The sequence below is a fragment of the Crocuta crocuta genome, unplaced genomic scaffold (genome assembly GCF_008692635.1).
Source record: "Crocuta crocuta isolate KB4526 unplaced genomic scaffold, BGI_CrCroc_1.0 scaffold377, whole genome shotgun sequence".
Taxonomy (NCBI): Eukaryota; Metazoa; Chordata; class Mammalia; order Carnivora; family Hyaenidae; genus Crocuta; species Crocuta crocuta.
Genome location: NW_027528209.1, coordinates 1,282,540 through 1,307,306, shown reverse-complemented (window position 1 = coordinate 1,307,306; position 24,767 = coordinate 1,282,540). Strand labels below are relative to the sequence as shown.

General features: G+C 37.5%; 1 protein-coding gene across 1 annotated transcript in view; it reads right to left on the bottom strand.

Moving 5' to 3' along the window:
• The window catches only part of SNX2 (sorting nexin 2), a 54,930-nt gene extending 30,777 nt beyond the window's left edge, over positions 1-24,153 (bottom strand). Inside the window, exons 1-2 of the mRNA XM_077753009.1 lie at positions 24,008-24,153; positions 5,565-5,682 (exon numbers count right to left, since the gene is read on the bottom strand). Coding sequence (XP_077609135.1) covers positions 5,565-5,682; positions 24,008-24,115 — 226 coding nt within the window. The 5' untranslated portion in view covers positions 24,116-24,153. The remainder of the gene's footprint in view (positions 1-5,564; positions 5,683-24,007) is intronic.
• Positions 24,154-24,767: the final 614 nt, after the last annotated feature.

Here is a 24,767-nt window from a genome sequence, read left to right as displayed (position 1 = left end):
GCTAAAGATTACTGGATATTAGTTGAATACACAAATACAACACAAAGCAAACAGTTGTTTAGGTTTTAATTTAAAATGCTCATTCACTTGAAAAATCTAAAATTAAACATTTAAAATCAAATCAAATCAATAAACTGATTGTCTACAAGCTATGTAACACTGTGCTAAATGCATTGGAGAAACACAAAGAAATATAAAGTATCATACCTGCCCTCAGGGAGTTTATAATCTAGTTGGGAAAACAAGACATAAGCATGTGGAATGTTAAATAATAATAAAAGACAAATAATAGCCAAGAGAACAATAAAAAGAATGTTACAAGACATTTAATTGGTATATAAACTACTGAACAAACACTACAATTTGAGGTGAGAGACAACACTTTAGGCTGGGGGAAATCAGCAACAGTTTATGAAAGTGACCCGGATGCACAGAGGAAAAAATAGGGGAAGAATTCTAGGAAAATGAAACATCATCATAAACAAAAAGCAAAACCAGAAAAATGGTAATTACATTCAGTGGCCATAATGAGAACCACAGTTCTGCTGGATTATAGAACTGATAACAGGAAAAGAAAGGCAGGGCTGTAAGGGAAACAGAATCAGACCAGTGGTTTCTAACCTGAGGTTCTTAGATTCCCAGAGGTTTGGGAGGGTAGTAATGGCAGTCAGTGATCCATTTTAATTTTAAGACCTCAAAAAGTAGAGCAGTAACAACATATTTACCTGAAATAAGGTAAATAATGTTAACATTTACATTTAAATGTGAACAGGGTAAACAGGTCAACATTCTATCAATCTACTCTTACTGGTTTTCTCATGCTGATGAGACCCTCACTTGATATAGCTCTCTTTATATTTTTAAATTAAAAATAAAAAGCATAAGCAACATCATACTAACCAAGAGGAAGGAAAATGGACTATAGATGTAAAATAGACAATTAGACAATAAATGACCCTGATATAACGAACTAAAAGCTTACATGCAGGTTCAGGTTGTTAAGAGTGCTAGTATTTATTTATTTCTTAAGAAATAAAACAAATGAGCAATAAAAGAAAATAAGAAAGCAGTATAGCGTAGCAAGGCGGTGTGAAATCTACAATCTACAGACAAGCCAAACAACAAGCAGCAAACAAAATAAAAAGAAATCTAAAATTCTCTGAAAGAGGCAGTGCTACAGGTCACAGATCCAGAGACCAAAAAAAGGGAAAGGCATATAAACTCTACTGATGTATCAGGATTTGGTAACTTTAAGTTCTCAATCACATTTTACTTTGCTGATACTACATTTTGTGTTCCTTGCAAGGACTCTGATAAGCTGTTTCATAAATAGTAGGTTACCTCAAAATAAAAAAGCTAACTATGGTCTACTTAAGTAGCTAACACAGAGGAGGAAAATGAAAACAAATGGCTAGAGATTAGATTTAGCATATTAACTAACATACAGTCTGCCTTGAAGTCTTCTCATGACTTTTAACAAAAGTAAACTAACAATACTACAAACTCACAAATCTTAACTTAAACCAGATCTGAAGGTTCCAGGAAATGCTCCACAGGTTTTAAATATAAAGATTAACTTTTCCTTGGAAGAGACACATTGAGGACAAATATGAATTGATTTTGTTAACGTCAGAAAGTAATTTCATTCATATCATAGATACCAGAGAATTTTTTAAACAAAGGAATGGTAATTAAACTTACAAATGGTATCATAACTGAAATAAGTTAAAGACCCTGGCAAAAACAAGATTTAAAAGTGTCAGACAATTTCAACATTGGCAATTTGCTCACCCTGTTACTCCTCTATGACAATGTCTTGAAGTATGTGCAGTGAAGCTCAGTGTGAAGGCCGAACAGATGGTGGAGGGGCTTGCAGTCAACCATATTTGGTGAATGCTCTCCAACCAAGTAAACTAGCAACAGTAACATGTCACCCTTACAAACTTTTTCTGGTACCACCTCTGACAAAATAGTACCTGAAATGCTACCCGAAACATCTTAGCATAGTACCAATAGTATCTAATCTCTTCATGGTTTTAAAATCAAAATGGCTAGATCACTAGAGCAATATTTAGATTCTCTCCCTGACACAGAGGGGAAATACACTAAGTACATGTCTTTATTAAATGAACAACAGTTTTCATCATCCTAACAACAGATGCTCTTTTATGGTTTCCAAGAACCACTCTGCCATAGAAGGAATAAAATACCAGCTTAAAGGCATTAAGATGCTAGTGAAGTATTAATCCTTTCAGATAAAAATGATCAGATTAGCGGCACCTGTGTGGCTCAGTAGGTTAAGCATCCGACTCTTGATGTTGGCTCAGGTCACGATCTCAGGGTTTGAGAGTTAGAGGCCCACAATGGGCTCTGCGCTGACAGTGTGGAGCCTGCTTGGGATTCTCTCCCTCCCCCCCCCCACCTCTTTCCTACTTGAGCTGTCTTTCTCTCAAAATAAATAAAATAAACTTAAAAAAAAATCAGATTATTAGAATATCTAATGATGTCATTTTGAAATATAGCTGAGTTTAAGATAAAAGATTAAGCATAAAAAGTATTTATGTTTGGGGGCACCTGAGTGGGTCAGTTGGGTAAGCATCTGACTTCGGCTCAGGTCATGATCTCACAGTTTGTAGGTCTGAGCTGTGCATAGGGCTCTGTGCTGACAGCTCAGAGCCTGGAGCTTGCTTTGGATCCTATGTCTCCATCTCTCTGGCGCTCCCCTGCTCACACTCTGTCTCTCTCTCTCAAAAAAAAAAAAAAAAAAAATTTTTTTTAAATTTAAAGAAAGTGTTTATGTTCAGACAGCAAAGGAAACAGAAACAGATGACTATGTTTACTGTTTAGTGCCCATGTCTCTCTCTTTTTTTAAAGTTTTTTTTTTTTTTAATGTTTACTTATTTTTCAGAGAGAAGAGAGACTGGGAGTAAGGGAGGGGTAGAGATACAGGGAGACAGATAGGCTCTGTGCTGTAAGAGCAAAGGTGGACACAGGGCTCAAACCTATGAACTGTGAGATCATGACCTGAACCAAAAGGTGGATACTCAACTGACTGAGCCACCCAGGTGCCCCTCTCTTTTTTAAGACAAATACAACAATGACCATAACTGAATCACATATTTAGTACAGAGTGCTAGGTAGAGAAAACACAAACAAGACTTTTCAAATCAAGCTAAGTGGGCAAATATCATTGTACAGTTCTCACTTTGGCAAACTGATCAGTTGTGCATGCCGGTTAAGAAAAAAAAAAAACAACCCTCACATAGGTTTCAGCATACTCTTTATGTATGAATTCTGAGATTTCAAGGTGAAAGGGCCTTTTATAAAACGGATAATTCAAAACTTCTATGTATAACCCTCTATTAGAGGAATACACTATTTTTTTATTTTAAAAAATATTTTGGATGTGCCAGGTTTTTAAAAAAACTTTTATTAATTTTTTATTATTTATTTATTTAAAAAAAATTTTTTAATGTTTTATTTATTTCTAGGAGAGAGAGAGAGAGACAGCGTGAGCAGGGGAGGGTCAGAGAGAGAGGGAGTCACAGACTGAAACAGGCTCCAGGCCCTGAGCTGGCTGTCAGCACAGAGCCCGATGCAGGGCTCGAACCCACGAACCGCGAGATCATGACCCAAGCGAAAGTCGGACGCTTAACCGACTAAGCCACCCAGGCGCCCCTGTTTATTTATTTTTTGAGAGAGAGCAAGCGAGCGAGCAGGGGAGGAGCAGAGAGAGAGAGGGAGACACAGAACTCTCAGCAGGCTCCAGGCTGAGTTATCAACCACACAGCCTGACACGAGGCTTCAACTCATGAATCTGAGCTAGAAGTTGGATGCTTAATCAACTGAGCCACCCAGGCGCCCCAGGAATACATACTTTAAATTAGTACCCAATTAGGAGAGAAAGAACTCATGTCATCTTTTAGTTTAAAACATAAATGCCATGAAAAAACTTGTAAGGGATGCCTAGGGAAAAGTCTGTCAAAGAAAACAAAAAGGAATATTACAACATTGGTTAACTGTGATTTTACTATAAGTTGTTAGATAGCCACTAAATAAGTAAATAAATAAATGGGAAATATGATAGGTATTTGGTATGGCATTTAAAATTTTTTGACATGCTAAAATGCATGAATTCATTGGTAGTAAAAATTTTTCATAAAACTAATCAAGCAGGAAGCTATATGGACCTTTGGGATGGAGAACTAGANATTTTTCATAAAACTAATCAAGCAGGAAGCTATATGGACCCTTGGAATGGAGAACTAGTTTTTTTTTTTTTTTTTTTTAATGTTTATTTTTCTTTGAGAGAGAGAGACAATACAGGCATGGAAGGGACAGAGAGAGAGGGAGACACAGGATATGAAGCAGGATCCAGGCTCTGAGCTGTTGGCTCAAACTCACAAACCACGAGATTATGACCTGAGCTTAAGTTGGACACTTAACTGATTGAGTCACCCAAGCATCCCAAGATGTAAAATTGTATCTTCAAAGACATTTATATAAAAATACAGAATGGTCCAAATATGCAACAAGAGCTGAGGACATGTTATTAAATTTTAACCTAATAAAAACCAGTTCAGGTAAATTGAGCTGTTAAACAGACAAAGATTTACTACTTCAATTTTTTTGTGTCATTAATTCTAAACAGATTGTGTCCTTTGTTTAAAATCCCAAGCTTCAACTTTTACCTAAGTTTTAATGTTAAAGCAGGTAACTGTTTTGAAGAGAATCCAATTTTTTAAAATTTTATTTGTAAAGAATCTCTACACCCAACCCCGAGATAAAGATCACACGGCAGCAGCCCAGCCAGCCAGCTGCCCCGAGAACCCAGGAAGTTTAAAGGCAAAGCTGCACCAAATCCTGTCGTTATATCATAAATAAATCCCTCAATCACCATTTACTCATCCAGAAGGAATCAAAATAGAACTATGGTAAATACTAAGGTATTTTATTAAAGCAAACAGATTTGAAATGATTTTAAAGTCCAGAGTTTAATTTTGCTGGTGTTACCCTCTAAGTAATAAAATGACAATTACTGGGATGCCTGGGTGGCTCAGTCGGTTGGGCATCCGACTTCAGCTCAGGTCATGATCTCATGGTTGGTGGGTTCGAGTCCCGTGTCAGGCTCTGTGCTGACAGCTAGCTCCGAGCCTGGAGCCTGTTTCAGATTCTCTGTCTTCCTCTCTCTCTGACCCTCCCCTGCTCATGCTGTCTCTCTCTCTCTCAGAAATAAATAAAAACATTACAAATAAATAAAATGACAATTACTGCTATCTGCCAAGGTATGAGTGCCGTAATCATTAGTTTTTTTAGTCTAAATATTGATCAAAACATCAAATTATAACATGAGATTTACTTTCAAATGCTTAAAACAAGAAAGGATCACATGTTTGCTTCTCTCAACAGTCTGTATTTTTCACAAAGTGATCTAACTGGAAACTTTCTATCCTTCCAAGACTAATACCTTACGCAAAATTTCAATTTTGCTTTACAGAATATCTTGTAACAGGACATATACTATAATGGACTGTTACTAAAAACATTGAGATATTTATAATTACCTGCAAAAAGATCTTCCCTGTCATCATCTAGCACAACCTCTGCAGGTTTCCGGCCGTTGGAGTTTGTACTACCATCTTCTGCGGGAAGACTAGCTGGTTCTGGAGATGATGGACTTGACTGTTAAAAGTGTAACAATAGATAAAGAATTAGCAATGTTTAACTGTTATAATTATGACTCTATACATTATAGAAATAGAACCTTCTCCTGATAAAAAGTGAAGAAGAAGAATAGCTATTTATAATACCTCTGCTGAGAGTAAGAGTGAACCCAAAACACATTTTTATTCATTTTCCTTCTTAACAAAAATTCATTTATGATTAAAAAAATTTTTTTGACCACCCCTTTAGAGATACTAATTTATCATGTTGACTTATAATTAACAAAAACTTAATACTTTACAGCCACATATAATAATATTGATTATAAGAGTAAAAAACCAGATCTTGAAAACATGTTGCATGTATTAGAGGTTCAAAGTTTTCCTTCATTGAAAGAGAAAGGTTAAGTAGTAGTTGAATTAAAACTAAAATCATTCTAAAATGTCCATGGTTTCAAACTAAAAATAAGCTCCCCCCCGAACACTTACATTTCAAATGAGCACAGGGACTCTTTTTGTACTTCTTAACCTTAAAGTATAATGACTATCAAAACAGAATCTAGATTGTGAAGGTTTTAGCTTTATTATAGCTTTTTCAGAACAGTTGAAAACCAATACTCTTTTTTAAAATCATCACATAAAGTGTCTATGTCCAAAGCACATACTGTCTTGATGATGACAACTCTGTAGTAGAGGTTAAAGTCTGGGATGGTGATACTTCCCGTTTTGGTTTTCTTCTTCAATATTACTTTGGGTATTTGGGGTCTTTTGTGGTCCCATACAAAGTTTAGGACAGTTTGTTCTAGTTTTGAGAAGAATGCTGGTGCAATTTTGATTGGGATTGCATTGAATGTGTAGATTGCTTTGGGTAGTAATGACATTTTAACTATATTTATTCTTCCAATCCATGAGCATGGAATGTTTTCCCATTTCTTTGTGTCTTCTTCAATTTCCTTCTAAGTCTTCTATAGTTTTCATCATACAGCTCTCATATCTTTGGTTAGGTTTATTCCTAGGTATTTTATGGTTTCTTGTGCAATTGTGAATGGGATCAGTTTCTTGATTTCTCCTTCTGTTGCTTCATTGTTGGTGTATGAAAATGCAACCAATTTCTGTATGTTGATTTTGTATCCTGCAACTTTGCTGAATTCATGGATCAGTTCTAGCAGGCTTCTGGTGGAGTCTGTCAGGTTTTCTACGTACAGTATCATGTCGTCTGCAAAAAGTGAGAGTTTGACTTCTTCTTTGCCAATTCTGATGCCTTTATTTCCTTTTGTTGTCTGATGGCTGATGCTAGGACTTCCAGCACTGTTAACAGTGGTGAGAGTGGACATCCCTGTCGTGTTCCAGATCTCAGGGGGAAAGCTCTCAGTTTTTCCCCGTTGAGGATGATGTTAGCTGAGGGCTTCTCATAGATGGCTTTTATGATGTTTAAGTAAGTTCCTTCTATCCTGACTTTCTCGAGGGTCTTTATTAAGAAGGGATCCTGTATTTTGTCAAATGCTTCTTCTGCATCTATCAACAGGATCATATGGTTTTTATCTTTTTTTGATGTGATGTATCATATTGATTGATTTGCGAATACTGAACCAGCTCTGTAACCCAGGAATGAATCCCACTTGATCTTGGTGGATAATTCTTTTTTATGTGCTGTTGGATTCGATTTGCAAGTATCTTGTTTAGGATTTTTGCATCTGTATTCATCAAGGATATTGGCCTGTAGGGTTTTTTTTTGCTGGATCTCTGTCTGGCTCAGGAAAGTAATGCTGATTCATAAAACGAGTCCGGAAGTTTTACGTCGATTTCTATTTTTTGGAATAGCTTGAGAAGAATGGGTATTAATTCTGTTTTAAATGTCTTCCCCAGGGAAGACATCTGGTCCAGGGCTCTTATTTGTTGGGAGATTTTTGATCACTGATTCGATTTCTTCACTAGCTATGGGTCTGTTCAGATTTTCTATCTCTTCCTGTGTGAATCTTGGTAGTGAGTGTGTGTTTAGGAATTTGTCCATTTCTTCTAAGTTGTCCAATTTGTTGACATATAATTTTTCATAGTATTCCTGATAACTGCTTGTATTTCTGAGGGGTTGGTTGTAATAAGTCCATTTTCATTCATGATTTTGTCTATTTGAGTGCTCTCTTTTCTGAGAAGCCTGGCTAGAGGTATGTCAATTTTGTTTATTTTTTCAAAAAACCAACTCTTGGTTTCATTGATCTGTTCAACTGTTACTTTGGTTTCTATATTGTTTATTTCTGCTCTGATTTTTACTATTTATCTTCTCCTACTGGCCTTGGGGTGCTTTTGTTGCTCTGCCTCTAGTTCCTTTAGGTGAGCTGTTAGATTTTGCACTTGCACTTTTTTCTAATTTCTTGAAATAGGCCTGGAGTGCAGTGTACTTTCCTCTTAGGACTGCCTTTGCTGCCATATTTTCTTTTTCATTTGTTTCCATATCTTTTTTAATTTTTTCTCTAATTGCCTGATGGGCCCATTCGTTCTTTAGTAGTGTATTCTTTAACCTCCATGTTTTTGGAGGTTTTCCAGATTTCTTCCTGTGACTGATCTCAAGTTTCACAGCATTGTGATCTGAAAGTGTGCATGGTATGATCTCACTTCTTTTATATTTATTGAGGGCTGCTTTATGTCCCAGTATGTGATCTATCTCGGGGGAATGTGCCACGTGCACTTGGGAAGAAAGTGAATTCCATCACCTCAGGATGTAGATATCTGTCAGATCCATCTGGTCCAATGTGTCATTCAAGTCCATTGTTTCTTTAGTGATTTTCTGTCTGGTTGATCTATCCATTGCTGTAAGTGGAGTATTAAAGTCCCCTGCTATCAGCACATTCTTATCTATAAGAGTGTTTCTGTTTGTGATTGTTTTAAATACTTAGGTGCTCCCATATTCGGTGTGTAGACATTTATAATTGTTAGTTCTTCCTGATGGATGGACCCTGTAATTATATAATACCCTTCTTCATCCCTTGTTACTGTCTTAAATTAAAGCCCAGTTTGTCTGATATAAGTATAGCTACTCCAGCTTTCTTTTGACTTCCAGTAGCATGATATATATTTCTCCATCCCCTTACTTTTAATCTGAAGGTGACTTCCAGTCTAAAATGTGTTTCTTGTAGACAGCAAATAGATGGATTTTGTTTTTTTATCCATTCTGCTACCCTATGTCTTTTGATTGGAGCTTTCAGCCCATTTATATTCAGTGTTATTATTGAAATATATGAGTTTAGAGTCATTGTGATGTTTGTGGGATTCATGCTTGCGGTGGTATCTCTAGTATCTTGTGTTCCTTGCAGCATTTCCCTCAGAGAGTCCCCCTCAGGATTTCTTGTAGGGCTGGTTTAGTGGTGACAAATTCTTTCAATTTTGTTTATTTGGAAAAGACTTTTATCTCTCCTTCTATTCTGAATGACAGGCTTGCTGGATAGAGGATTCTTGGCTGATAGAGGATTTTTTCTGTTCATCACACTCTAGATCTCCTGCCGTTCCTTTCTGGCCTGCCAAGTTTCAGAAGATAGGTCTGTCACCACTCTGATAGGTTTCCCTTTGTATGTTAGGGCCCTTTTCTCCCTAGCTGCTTTCAGAATTCTCTCTTTGTCCTTATATTTTGCCAGTTTCTCTATGATATGTCATGCAGAAGGTCGATTCAAGTTACGTCTGAGGGGAGTTCTCTGTGCCTCTTGAATTTCAACATCTACTTCCCTCCCCATGTTGGGAAAGTTCTCTGCTATAATTTGTTCTAGGACTCCTTCAGCACCTTTCCCTCCCTTTTCCTCTTCTGGGATTCCTATGATACAGATAATGTTCCGTTTGACTGTATCACTGAGCTCTCAAACTCTTCTTTCATGTCTCTGGGTCAGTTTATCTCTCTTTTTCCCAGTTTCTTCTTTTTCTATAATTGTGTCTGCTAAATCACTTATTCTCCTTTCTGCCTCTTCAATCCATGCATTGGATGCCTCCATTTTATTATGTATCTCATTTATAGCATTTTTAATTCATCATAACTATTTTTAAGCTCCATAGTGTTTGTAGCATAGTTTCTCTGATGTCCTCCATGCTTTTTGCAAGCCCCTCATGCTGGTATATCTAAACATGTATCAGGATGGTCAAAAATCTGTAGCTCTGACAACAGCACATACTGGCAATGATGTGGAGCAACAGCAACCCTCGTATTCACTGCTGGTGGGAATGTAAAATGGTACAGCTACTTTGGAAGACAGTTTGGCAGTTTCTCAAAAAACTAAACATATTCTTATCATACAGTCCAGCCATCACTTTCTTTAGTATTTATCCAGAGGACCTGAAAACTTATGTCCACAAAAAACACAGCGCATGATGTTTAGAGTAGCTTTTATTCCTAACTGTCAAAATTTGGAAACAACCAAGATGTCCTGCAGGAGGTTAATGGCTTAAGTAAACTGGTGCTTCCTTCCAGTCAAAGGAATGTTATTCAGCACTAAAAGGAAATGAGTTATCTAGCCATGAAAAGACACAAAGAAAACTTAAATGCATATTACTAAGTGAAAGAATCCAGTCTAAAAAGATTATATATCCTGTGATCCCACCCATAGGGTACTCTGGAAAATGCAAAACTATACAGACAGTAAGAAGGTCAGTAGGTTGGGAGGGAAGACAGGATNGTACACGTGGTGTCATTACACACTTATCTAAACCCACAACATGTAAGACACTATCAACCATAAACTTTAGGTGATTACGATGTCACAGTGTGGACTCAGCTATTCTAACAAACATAACGTACCACACCACAGTGGCTGGGGATATAGATACGTGTAGGGGCTGTATATGGGAAACCTCTGTACTTTCCACTCAATTTTGCTGTGAATGTAAAACTGTTTTAAAAAATAAAATCTATTTTAATAAAATGAAGCAGACTGGCACTAAAGATGCTTATAATATGCCATTATATGAGAAAGGCAGGCACCTACCCACATGATTCAGCTTCTTGACAATATTCATTAAAACTAAGATATTCTTGTACTGAGTAAGACACAAGCACTAAGGTCCTGTATATAACTTGCACACTAAACACCTCACTGAAGGCTGTGAGTGAGGACCTATTTTTGTCCCCAGCTCCCCGTGCCCCTTTCAGTCTCCTAGCGAGAGAAAGAGCTATTCTCTACTGGACGAACAGGAGTGTGGAGAGTGGCCAGTGAGTGAGGATGTGATGGAAGAGAACGTTAATGATTTCTTTGCCTAGAGCACAAGTTCTGGGTGATCAGAACTAGTTCTCAAAGAAGGGAACCTGAGAGACATCAATATTTAAAGAAAATGTTTAATATTTCTCCCTACATCATCACCTACTAGTGTGCTGAACACTGAGAGTTGCTAGTATCTCTTCAATTAAAAAGTAGTATTTAAGATCTCAAACAACATTAAAGAAACCCCTTAGAGCCCCTTTCTTTCCCACCGACTAACACTAAAATCTCTGGACAGAGTACAATACACAAAGATCTAAAAGTAAATAATGGCAGGTAGACTGGGGAAAGAGACACAAATGTGAGGGTGATTTTATGGGTTTCTCCCCCTGTCTATTCTCTTTTGGCTTTTCCTGAGAATGGCTCCAACTGCAGAATCATACTAATCATGTGAGCAGAAAATGATGCCAAGAAAAGTTCTTATTTTCTGACCATAACACCAGGGCACCTGCTATCAAGAGATGTAGGTGGAAAATTCTTTTCCTTTTCTTCCTATCTCTACCCCATTTTTTCTCTCTTGGCCCTGCCATGAGGCCGGACCCAGTTGCTTAAGTGCAGGAAAGCAGCAGTGATGAGAGCACAGGCATCTAAAACCCCAAAAGAAAAATCTACTTGTCTAACCAGCTCACCTGGGAAAAGGGGACCCAGAAATCTTCATTAGTATTTTCTCTCCTTTCTTTCACTTGTTTTCTGCAAGGGTGGCCCAAGCTGAGCAAAAGAGTGTGACAGTGTAGGTAGCTAAGACTAACAGAAAGCAATGTTTCTGGGAAAAAGTCTTGGGTGGGTGGGGGGAAGGTAACTGTCTCTTTTCCAAAGACTAGATTTGTTGATTGTCTGGTATAATACAGACAACGTCTCCTCTAGAGCAAAGAGTAGGCACACTTACTGCCAATTATATATAAATGATTTGGTTCCCTAACCTCAAATTCTTCAGCTGTGACACAGATCAAAGGCAGGTGCAGTATCAACCTCCTTCACCCCACCACACCTCATCACACCACTGTGTCAAGAAAAAGGCAAGGGAAATTGTCACAAACTTGATACTCATGCTGTTTGCTATGCTTTGAGAAAAAGTGCTTAATCAAGGGGGCGGCACCTGGGTGGCTCAGTCTGGCTGAGCATCCAACTTCGGCTCTGGTCATGATCTTGCAGTTCCTGAGTTCAAGCCATGCATCACACTCTACTGACAGCTCAGAGTCTGGAGCCTGCTTTGGATTCGGTCTCCCTCTCTTTCTGCCCCTCCCCCACTCACCCTGTTTCTCTCTCTCAATAATAAATTTTAATAACATTAAAAAAAAAGTGCCTCATCAAGTCTTCTTGCAGCAACTATAAAACAAGTTAATGTGTTACAAGGAAGATAAAATTTCCGGTTTTATACAGTTCTTGACAGAAAAAAATCAGTGAACAGGAAGACAGATTATTAGAAAATAACTAATATAAATAAGTGACAATGGAAAAAATGGGGAAAAAAACAGCAGAACCTCAGGGACCTGTGAGACAATCTTAAAAAGTCTAACATTCACATCACTGAAGTCCTAAAAAGAAGTGCACAAAAATATTTCAAGCAATGATGGCTGAAAACTTCCCAAATGTGTTGAAAGACATAAATTTACAGATTTGAGAACAAAGTAACTTTAACAGGACAGCTTCAGGAAAACTATACCCAGGCACATCATAAAAAGTGGCTGAAAACCAGAGCACCTGGGTGGCTCAGTCAGTTAAGCATCTGACTTCAGCTCAGGTCATAATCTCACGTCCGTGGGTTCAAGACCCGTGTTGGGCTCTGTGCTGACAGCTCAGAACCTGGAGTCTGCTTCGTTCGGATCCTGTGTCACCCTCTCTCTCTGTCCCTCCCCTGTTCATACTGTCTCTCTCTCAAAAATAAACATTACAAAAAATTGTTTTAAAAAGTGTCTTAAAACCAAAGATTAAAAATAAAAAAATTTGAAGGGTGCCTGAGTAGCTCAGCTAGTTAACTATACAACTCTTGATCTGTGCTCAGGTCTAAATTTCAGGGTTGTGAGTTCAAGCCCTGCATTGGGTTCTGTGCTGGGTGTAAAGCCTACTTAAAACAAACAAACACAAAAAAACAACAACCTGAAAGAGCTAATGGAAATTTTACATTTAGGGAGACAATGACAAAGACTGCCTATTTCTCATCAGAAATCAGGAACCATGACATTCGCACCGTATCTTTACAGTGTTGAAAGAAAAGAACTGTAAATGTAATTCTATATCCAGCAAAAGTATTCTTCAGGAACAAAGTTCGAATAAAGATATTATCAAATGAAAGAAAACTATAGGGATCTACCATCACCAGGACAGTTCTTGAAAAAAAAAAAAAGGAAGGGGAGGGAGGATGCTAAAAGACAATCTTCAGCCTGAAGATATTAGATATAAGTAACACAGACTTGGAACTTCAAGAATACAGTTAAGAATTACAGAAATAGTAACTAACTCGAGAAATATAATAGATCATTTTCCTTCTTTTAAGTCATTTAAAAAGTGTTTGACTATAAAAGCAAAACTTGTAACAATGGTAAGGTTTTCAATGTATAACATAATACACGTGAAAACTGTAATATAAAGGCAGGTAAATGGGCATAAGAATCTACATTTTATTTTTCTAAGTATACTATTAACTCTAATTGGACTGTAAGTCATTAGGTATATATTATGTAAGCCCTACAGCAACCACCTTCTCTCTCTCTATGTAGATAGATATGCATATGTATTCTATATACATATGTATATATGAGTATATTTATATATTTAAAGAAAGGAAGGGAAAATAAAGCAAAAAATCCAGTAGATAAATGAAAAATACTTACAAGCATTAAGATAATACAAAAGAAGGGGAAAAGGGGGGAAACAGAGGGAAAAACAGAGAAGAAACAAATAAAATAACAGATCTATCTGCAATAAAGAGGGGCACGATATGATAAAATGATCATTAATTTCCCAAGAAATCATAACAATACTAAATGCCTATGTGTCTAACAAAGTTTCAATATGAAGAAAAAATTGAACTGAAACTATAAATTAAAAATTTGAAGTCTACAATTATATTGGGACACGAGAGCATTCTTCTCTCAGCAACTGACAGAACAGGTATGTAATAAGGGAAGATAGAGGAGAGCTGGAAACTACTTTTAACCAACTTGACTTAACATTTAAAGAACACTCCAACAGTAACATTAGATTACATACATTCTTTTCACGTAGACACAGAATATTCACCATAACAGTTCATATTCTAGGCCACCAGACAAACCTTAACAAAGAACTAAAATCATAAAACTTTCTCTGACCACAAGCAAATTAAACTAGAAATAATAGAAAAGCTACTGAGAAAATTGCCAAATTTGGGAAATTAACACATGTCTAAATAATCCATAGGTCAAAGAGTAAGTCACCACAGAAAGTGAAGAATAGATTAAATTGACTAAACACAACACAGTAACAAAGTGTGTGGGATGCAGCTAAAACAGTGCTTACAAATAAAAATATAGCTACTAATATTAAAAAAAAAAAAAAAAACCCAATATCCAAATTTCAAATCAATGATGAAAGCCTCGACCAGCAATAGAAAAAAAAATCAAGAAAGGAAAAGATGAGGGGCGCCTGGGTGGCTTAGTCGGTTAAGCGTCCGACTTTCGCTTAGGTCATGATCTCGCGGTTCGTGGGTTCGAGCCCCGCGTCGGGCTCTGTGCTGACTGCCAGCTCAGAGCCTGGAGCCTGTTTCAGCCTGTGACTCCCTCTCTCTCTGACCCTCCCCTGCTCACGCTCTCTCTCTCTCTCTCCTAAAAATAAATAAAACATTAAAAAAAAAAAATTTTAAAAAAAAAAAAAAGAAAGGAAAAGATGATTCTTTGAAAAGATCCCAAGATATGCTCTAGTGAGGTTAAAATGAATATATAAATATGTGAATAAATTTCCACTATTCAGAATGAAAAGGCAAAGGCATCACCAAGAGACCCCATAAATACTGTTATAGGAAAATAAGAGTATTATGAACCTTATCTTATGCCTATTTCACAACCTAGAATGGATGAACAAATTCCTTGAAAGACACATACTACAGAAGTTCAACAAGAAGAAATAGTTCTGTATCTATTAAAGATAATGAATTTGAAGTTAAAAGTCTTCCAAAAAAACTACATGCTCAGATGACTTCACCAGTGAGTTCTAGCAACCTTTAAAGAAGACAGAAGACTAATTCCATTCCAGCTCTTTAAGAATGCAGAAGAGAAATAAATATTCTCCAATTCCTTTAATGAGACCAGCATTTCTGGTACCAAATCAAAGACATTGTAAGTAAAGAAAATATTACACGAATATCTAGCACGACAGACACAACAGCCTAAGCAAAATACTATCAAACTGAATGCAACAATATATAAAAAAGATAAGCACATTTATGACCGCGGGGCTTATCCAAGAAATGCAAGGTTTAGTCAGTGTTTTAAAAAAATCAATCAATATAATCCATGTCAATCAATCAATCCATTGATATATCAATCAATATAATCCATTGTTAACCTAAGAAGAAAACTACACGATCGTGTTATTAAATGCAGAAAAAGAATTTGCCAAAACCCGTATCCATTCATGAGTACAAAATTTCAGAAAATAAATAGAATTCCTTTAGCCTAATGAAAGACACCTACAAGAAAAACTTAACAGATAACATGATATTTAAAAGACAAAGAATCTTAAAGAATCTTTTTCCCCTAAGTTCACAAAAGGGAAAATGATATTGACTTTACCACTCTTATTCAACATTATGCTGATAATCTTAGGTATTACATTAAGGCATAAATATTGGAAAGAAAGAAAGAAAACTCTAATCATAGCATGATTATATACATGACAATACCAAGGACTCTAGAAAAAACTACTAGAACTAATGAGTGTTTAATACATTTGTTGGATAGAGGGTCAATATGCCACCAATGAGCAAATGTAAAAGAAACCACAAAATAGGTATAAATGAACACAACATGTGCTAGATTGGTATGCTGAAAACTAAACACTGATGAAAAATTAAATAAACCTAAATAAATGGAGAGAAATAGTAAACGTATGCTTAAATCTTCAATACTGTTAATATGTTAATTCTCCTCAAACTAATCTATGGATTCATCACAATCCCAATTAAAACCTCAGGTGAAATATTGGGTAGAAATCAATAAATTGCTTCTAAAATTATACGAAAAGGTAAAAGAAGTAGAAGAGCCAAAACAATTTTGAAAAAAGCCAGTGGATTTACACCCGCTAATTTCAAGACTTGGCTATAGTAAGACAGCATATAACTGGCAAAAGGAGAGTCAACAGATCAGTGACAAAGAATGGAGTCCAGAAATGGACACACGCAAACACACACACACACACACACACACACGTACATGTATGTTCAACTGATCTTTGACAAAGACGCAAAAACAAATCATAAAGAAACTTTTTAAGTCTAGCTTCTTTAACTTAGCATAAAGCATGTAGGATCCATTGGTGAAATACATTTTGAAAAATAAAATCAACAATTACAGAACATGACAGCCATCAACAACTGACTACATACATCCTTCTGAAGTGCAAACATAGTATTTACCACAAAAGACCACAGTTTCAGCCACAAAACAAACCTTAACAATACGATTATCTTTCAATAAATGGTGCTGGAACAACTAGAGATCTGTGTGCAAAAAACTCGAAACTTGAATTCATGTGAAAATTAACTCAAAATGAATCCTATGCCTAACGTGAAAGCTAAAATTACAAAACTTTTAGAAGGAAACATAAATAAAACCTTTGTGGCCTTGGGTTGGTGTTAGGAAAGGATGTCATGTGACATATGAAATACTATCAACAAACAATAAAAGGACTAACCTGAACTTCACCAAAATAATAAACTTTCCTTCTGTGAAACTAATGTTAATTGCATAAAAAGACAAGCAAGAGTGGGAAAAGTATTTGCAAAACACACATCTGGCAAAGGATGTATAATTAGAATATATTAAGAATTCTCAAAGCTCAACAAGGAAAGCCAAATTTTTAAATGGGCAAAAGCTGTGAAAGGGAGAACATCACCAAAGATAATTTTCAGATGGTGAATATGCACCTAAAAAGACACTCAAAAACATTACTGGAGAATGCATATTAAAACTACAGTGGGCTGACACAACAAGCCTGTAGGGACAGCTAAACGTCTTCAGTGTGCTGGTTGCTAGGGTCTTTGGGAGAGAAGACCGACTTATAGCTTTCGCTGATTTCTATGGAGTAAACGAGCCTGCTGGGGATGCTTACCCCTCCCTGAATGTGGACTTGGGAAGGTATGTACTTTGCACCATACAAATAAACATATGACCTCAAGGGCATAAAAAATAATAATATGTAGTAAAGAAATTAGGAAGTGACGAGTTTTGAATGCTTAGTGCCTTCATTTTTAACATAATTCATTTAAATATGTTTGTATAACTTAATTTTAACAATGGCTGGGTTTAATAACCAGCTTACAAATACCCGAATATTGAACAATCACTTCTTTCAAACCAACAGAATCCAGTCTCAAGCTCACCACTAGCTAAAAGAAAAGCTGATATTAATAAATGCAGACAGGATGTGGAACAACTCGTATTCTCATTCACTGCTATTCACATTAATGATAGATCTACTTTGGAAAGAGCAGGGCAGTTTCCTTCTTTCCCTTCCTTTCCCTTGCTTTCCTTCTTTCGACTCTTTTATAATTTTATTAGACTTCAAAGATGAAATGAATAGAAACCTGACCAAAGACGAAAACAGACAAATCTAGCTGCACAAAAGTTTCCCTGGAGCTAGTTTTCAAGATTCCAACGTTCAATAATACATACAAAATGGGACTCTGAATAAGTATAAAATTTCTATACTGAAATAACTTTTATGACTCCAGGAAATACAGTGACATACTTTTATATTGAAACGTCATGCTTTCGTTTTAATGAAACCATAGATTAATAAGGTTCAGACTCAGAGAACACTGTCCTAACAGATATCATCTTGAATTACATTATTACTACAGCCATTAACTCGTGGGACTAAAAGCAAATGACTTCACCTCCCTCAAACCATTGTGGCAGGAAGGATGGCAGTTTCTTACAAAGTCAAAACAACAATCAACAGTGATACACTGATACAATGGAATATTAAATTCAGAAATAAAAAGGACTGAACTACTGATATATGCAACATCTCTGAGTCTCATCTACTTTATATTAAGTTAAAGAAGCTAGATTCAAAGTTTCATACTGTATGATTCAATCTATATGACACTGAAACAAGACAAAACTATAGACAGAAGACACATCACTGGTTGCCAGAGGTTTGGAGTGGGGAGGGGTTAACTATGTGAGAGAATTTTATTTTAGGTGATGGAAGCTCTCTCTGTCTTGAGTGAGGTAGTAGTGCACTTTACTAAACTGAGGTAAATTTTGCCTCAAGTAAAAACTATCATCACAGGGAAAAAAACAACAACAGTTCAACTTCATAGGAAGGTGGGTATTTGTAAAATGAGCACTGAAAGCAAATTTCATTCTTTTTAAGAAAAAAGTCTGCAAAAAAGTGAGCAACTCTGCCTTAAGCAACTTCGTATAATATTATTTTTTGACAGGCACTAAAAACTGTTCATTCTAAAATCCCTCAGTTTAGTAGCTTTAAGGGAAAGTGGTCAATTAGAGTCGTGCTGCTCATAAATCTTTCTAATACTTTTCAATGCTCACCCCTTTAAATACCTGTTCACAAAATGTTTTTGCTCTGACACACCTGTAATTCATAATGAAATTTTCAGAAAAATTAGTATTTAAAATTGGAGGCCTACCTAGAGATCAGAAAACAGAATTAAGAAAACAGGCACTGCTACTACCTACTGTATTGGTACAATACATACTAATTTAGTAATTCTTGGTCAAAAGTCCCTTGTCATGCTCTTATTTTCTCTTGATAATTCCAACCATTTTCAAAATTTCAAAGACCATTTCTATGTAATTAAGTCACTCTAGTCTTCTATACTATTTTGTACCATGCACATGTTTCAATTACACATGTACCATCTGGTATTGCAGGCATTTATTCACAGAGCTGTGTTTATTATACTGACTCTTGATGATTCATACACTCACTCCTTAGAGCAGGGACTAGATGTCCACAGACTGGTTTAATATAATCATTCAGTAAGTTTATGACAGATTCCCAAAACATTTCTAGCCCATCAGCATCTCTAGCTGCTTGATGTTCTCTTAGTTGCTGTAATGTAGCCCCAAATAAAACTTGGAATTCCTCTAAGAATCACCTCAAGAGAGGAAGATATTGAAAGTCTTTAGATGTCTGGCTTTTAATCTACTGTGACATCAATTTCCTTTTCTCCTTTATTACTTGCACTTGCTTTCCCTTTTGAGGTCTTTAACCTTAGACTTCAAATAGCCTCCGACTCATCAACTTACCAATAATACCTCCCACTCAAATTTATCCTTCAGACTGCCAACACATTCATAGCTCTCACCCCCCCTACTCCAAAGCCCTTCACAATCTCACCACATAGTAAACTTGTAACATCCTCTATTCAGCCACTCTGAATTTTTTATGGTTCCCTAGAATACAGACTGACCCTCAAGTGATCCTTGATATTCTCCCACTTAGAAATTTCATTACCCCTTCAAGGTTTCTCTTAAATACACCTCTTCAATGAGCTTTTCCAGCCAAGAGAAGCATTTAGTGTTCATCTGCTATGTGTCAGGAACATTGATAGGAATAAGAATCTCCCCATATTTCACTGGTACTTTCAGTGAAAACTGGTTGTGTTTTCAGACCATTATAAAATCACAATCTGTATCGGAGTTTTCTGTACACCTCTTTCTTCTCCACCAGAGATTTTGTCCTCAAAAATTTGCAGGAGGTTGCTGATATCTGCACTCTGATGATGATCCAAATAGTATGGCAGAGGGTAAAATAACCAAGTATTTGCTGAAGTCAACCACGTAAAATGTCTTGCAAACACTTAGAGCAGCATGGGGTTAAAGAAAAGGAATTTTAAGACCTGTGAGCCTCCCAACTGGAAATTTCATTTGAAATGCTCTATAATCTCTATCATGTGATACTGCTGGGCAAACTACAGTCCTCATCTTACCTTCAAGTGACCTTTATATCTGAGGTTAGGCTGAGAACCAGGTGAGAACACCTATGGTCAAGTCATTTGCAACAAGGGTGCCGAGATCATGCATATGGCAAAAGAATAACCTTTTCAACAAATGGTGCTGGGACAACTGAACTGCCATGTACAAAAGAATAAAGGTGGACCCTACCTCATTACACATACAAAAATGGACTCAAAACGGATCAAGGACCTAAAAGAGCCAAAACTATAACATTCTTAGAAGAAAATATACATGTAAACCTTCATTACTTTAGATTTGGCAGGAGATTCTTAAATATGACAGTGAAAATCATGAGAAACAAAATTTTAAAAATAAATTGGACTTCATCAAATTTTTTAAAAATGTGCTTAAAAGGACACCATCCAGAACAGTAACAAGACAACCCAGAGAATGGGAGAAAACATCTGCAAATCATTCTTATAACTCATTAGTAAAAGACAACTCAATTAAAAAAATGAGCAAAGGATCTGAAGACACTCCTCCAAAAAAGATCTACAAATGGCCAACAAACACATGAGAAGATGTGCAACACTTTTACTCATCAAGAAAATCCAATCAAAATCACACTAAAAGAGCATGTAACACCCATTAAGATAAACAATAAAAAAAAAGTCATAACACCAGGTGTTGGTGAGGCTATGGAGAAACCAGTACCCCACACATGGTTGGTGGAAATGTAAAATGGCGCGGCTGCTTTGGGAAACCAGTCTGGCTATTACTTGTACACAAATACTTACTGCGGCATTATTCGTAACAGCCCAAACGCAGAAACCCATGTGTCCATCAACTGATGAATAGATAAACAAAATGCCGTATAGCCACACCAACGGATTATCCCATTTCATTCCATTCCATAAAGGAATCAAGCACAGACTTTGAAAATATTATGCTAAGTGAAATAAGCCAGTCACGAAAAAACACGTATCATATGGTTTCATTCATACAAAGTCCAAAACAGTTTACAGAGACAGAAATTTAATTAGTGGTTGCTTAAGAGATTTAGGGAATGGGGGCAAGGAGTGATAGTTGAAAAGTACAGGGTTTCTTTTTGAGGTGAATTCTTTTAGAATTCTTTTAAAATTCTAAAACTAACTGGTGATTTTGTACCTATCTCCGAATATATATAAACCATTAAATTGTACACATTCAATGAGTGAACTGCATATGAATTCTACTTCAGTACATCTGTTTAAAATAGAGAAAAGACATATTATAATATGTATTTCCTGATTTTACTGTTTTTAAAGTGCTATCTAATTTCTCCATGATGCTTTAGGGCAAGCACCTTTTAAACTTAGGGTTGAATTATTTAAGGAAAAAGAAGTATTCCTAAACAATGTAAAAGCCTTGTGTCTCAGGTACCAAAAACAAGCTTTCACTAGATTTTTCCCCCCTTTTCAGTCCATTTCCTGCTCCCTATGCCAGCTTCCACCAATTTCTTGTTACACAGTCACAACAGAAACAAACACTATAATTTTTAAATATTCCTCATTTACTAAATCTGGCTTTATGTGACTGTTCTTAATTGTGAAAGGAAAGGAGTCCAATGCTGTGTTAAAAATGTACTAATATCATACACACTTAATTGTATAATTGTTACAAGCTTAACAATGACATCAAAAATGTCTATAATTTAATTTTCACTTATGTGAATTTCAATTGATTTAAAAAGCTTCTACATAAATAATATAAATTTTTAAATTCCCATTTTTAAATTAAAATACAATAATCTGGAAGTCTTACTTTCGATTTACAGCTTAGGTAACTATTCGAAGTAGATGACCTGCTTCACAATCATCTAGGGCTTTGCAACTCATTACTGTCTATGGACCAGAAGCAATGAAGGAGGAGTGTGTTAAAAATGTATTATAATGGCCTTATCCCAGCCCTACAGAACCGTAATTTCCACTTTAACAAGATCCCTAAGTAACTTAGGTATAAAGTTTGAAGATCTTAAGCATTCCACATGCAGAGTCCAGGGAGCAGAAGGTATCTGCGCTTCAAATAAGAATCCTTTCCGTTTCTCCTACACTCTGAGGTTTGAGAAGCACTTCTGGAAACAAAAGTAGAGTGCTGAAAAAGAACATTCCTTCAGAGTAGTTTCAATATACTAAAAAACAATGCTATATATCCATCCCTCCCCTAACAGTTTAAAAGGCAAAGAATCTGATTTTACAAATCTGTTTTACTACCTTAAAACTAATAACCTGAATGAGTCTATATAACACAAGGCATTGAGCTTACCAATCAAAGCCAACTTTATTTACAACTTTCACAGTGCACTAACCAAGATAAATTTATCCATACTCAAACTTCTGTAGACTTTTATTGAAAAAATTCACATATCTTATTAAAAAGTCCCATCCACGTGGGACATAGAAATTGACAGTTCCTTTTACTCAACACTGAAAAGCCTCAATTAAACAGAACGTTTAGTGCTCACAGTATTCACACTAGGTCAACAGTTTGTCTGGATCCTAACTGGTGGAAAACCTTTAGAGTCCTCAAAAGAAACACAGGTTTTAGAATTCTGCATAGACACTAACTCTCAGTACATTTTAAGACAGCTACAGAGTATGTATAAAGGGCTAAAAAAAATCCTAAACCCAAAAGGTTCATCTGTTATGGCAGGCAATTTTTACAAATTCTTAGGAGATGCTGGTTTTGACAATAAATCCAGCAAACATTTACTCAATGCAAATGCTCAAGATCTTGTGAGGAACACAAAGATGATCAAGGCACCATTTCTAGCCTCAAGAAGCATAAGATCTAAGGGGAGATGGGATTTGGCTGGGAACCCGTATATACACTTTGCAGAGTATGATCAATGATCAAAACGATTCCCGGAAGTTACAAGTTCCAGCTAACTTAATTTTAGATAATGGATATTTTACAGTAATTTCCAATTGATTTGGTGTAGAGTTGCACAAGCCAAAAAAAAGCTTACAAAAGCACTTTATAAAGAAGTATAGCCCAAGGTAAACAATCCTCAGGGCAATTTACTTACACTTTAATACACATACACACACTTAAAACTGGGCTATGAGGTGTGGGTGCCTTCATTTAAATGCAAAGCAATTCAAACCTGCAATGGATCTAGGAGGCCAATTAGAGTTAACAGTGTTTCCTCTGACAAAAACAGGAACACAACTTTAGAGATCGCTGACCATGCGAGAAAAGAGGAAAAAGGGACTGAGGATCTGTTATCTCTCCTCGGTTTGTTTTTAAAAACTAAAACAAAAACCCCAAACCAGCAGTTTCCTGGACTACTCCCTGTCTTCAACTTTGTATTTTATAAACGCTAGCATTCTTAAGAAGTCTAGGAACTAAAGACGACAAAACGGGTCAAGTGCACTTAACAGTACAGAACAGGGGCACCTCCCTCAAGGGGAACTAGCAGTCCATGAAGGGCCACGACCGGGAAAAGTGCATCCACACGCTCCGCGGACAGCCACGGCCACTCAACCCTCCGTTCACTGCTCTCCCCTTCCAGGGGCACACCCTCCCCTAGGAAAGGAAAGGCAAGCGCCTCTGCAAAGGGGGCTGCGGAGGTCGCCCGGGAGGGTGGTGAGGTTTACCAGGACTCAGGGCAAGACCCTCTGCTTTGGAGAGGAGGTGCAAGTGACACCGAGGGAGGCCGGCTGAGCCGGGAAAGGGCGCTGCAATGCTCCGGCCGGTCCCGGCCCCTCAAGGATCAGCTCGACCCCCAGCCCGCAAGGCTGGTCTCGTGAGGAAGGCTGGCCGCCCAGGCCACGCTCCAGCGCACTGACAGGTACCAGAGGCGGGGCCCGCGTCACAGGTGTCGCCCCGACCAGGTCCCCGCAAACCCGGGGGGGTGGGGAGGGATAAGTCCGGGCAGGGAAAAGGCACCTAAAGGTGAGACGCGCAGCAGTAGCGGAGCGCAGCACCCACGGCGACGCGGTCTCACCTCTAGGGTGGACACAGTACTGGTGAACAGGTCTTCGCCGTCCTCCAGCTCCTCAAAGTCGGTGGGCTTCCCGTCCCCCAGCGGAGGAGGCTCCCTCTCCGCCGCCATCTTCGCTCGTCCAGACGACTGCGCGAGCGGGGCCTCGCGGACCTGTCACGTNGCGCGGTACTCGGCTCCGCCCCACTGCCTCTCCATCCGCCCCCGCGTCTGGGTCGCCGTCCGCTTTCACCGTCTGCTTGCTGTGCTGACGGTGGGAGACTCCTGCCCTTTTATTACCGTCCCCTTTGCGGCACGTCTGGCCCAAATGATTTCTCGGAATTACCACTTTTAAGACCGGCATTACCACTTTTCAAGTGTCCTGAAGGAAGGTGCAAGAGTTGGGCGACCAGCCGTTGGGCTTGGTTTACACACAGACCGGGGGCAAGCAAGACTGAGGTTTGATGGAAAAGAGACGCTTGTTAGGCTGTCCCACGGAACTCGCTGATTGATGGAAATGTTCTGTGTCAGCGCTGTCCTGTAGAGTCACTGCTGGCCACGCGTGACCACTGAGCCCTTCTTGTAACTTCAGTGACTAAGGAGCTGAGTTTTAAACTTTATTCCACTTTAGTTCATTTAAATCTAAATACATGAGCCACCCATTATTCTTCCTCCATAAAGTCAGAGAAAGCCTGGACAAATGACAGGAAACTCAGTGGATGATTGGCAACAGCGTAATACTCCGTTCCCTCCGCCAGTTACTAGCGCTTTGTCCCCCAGGATG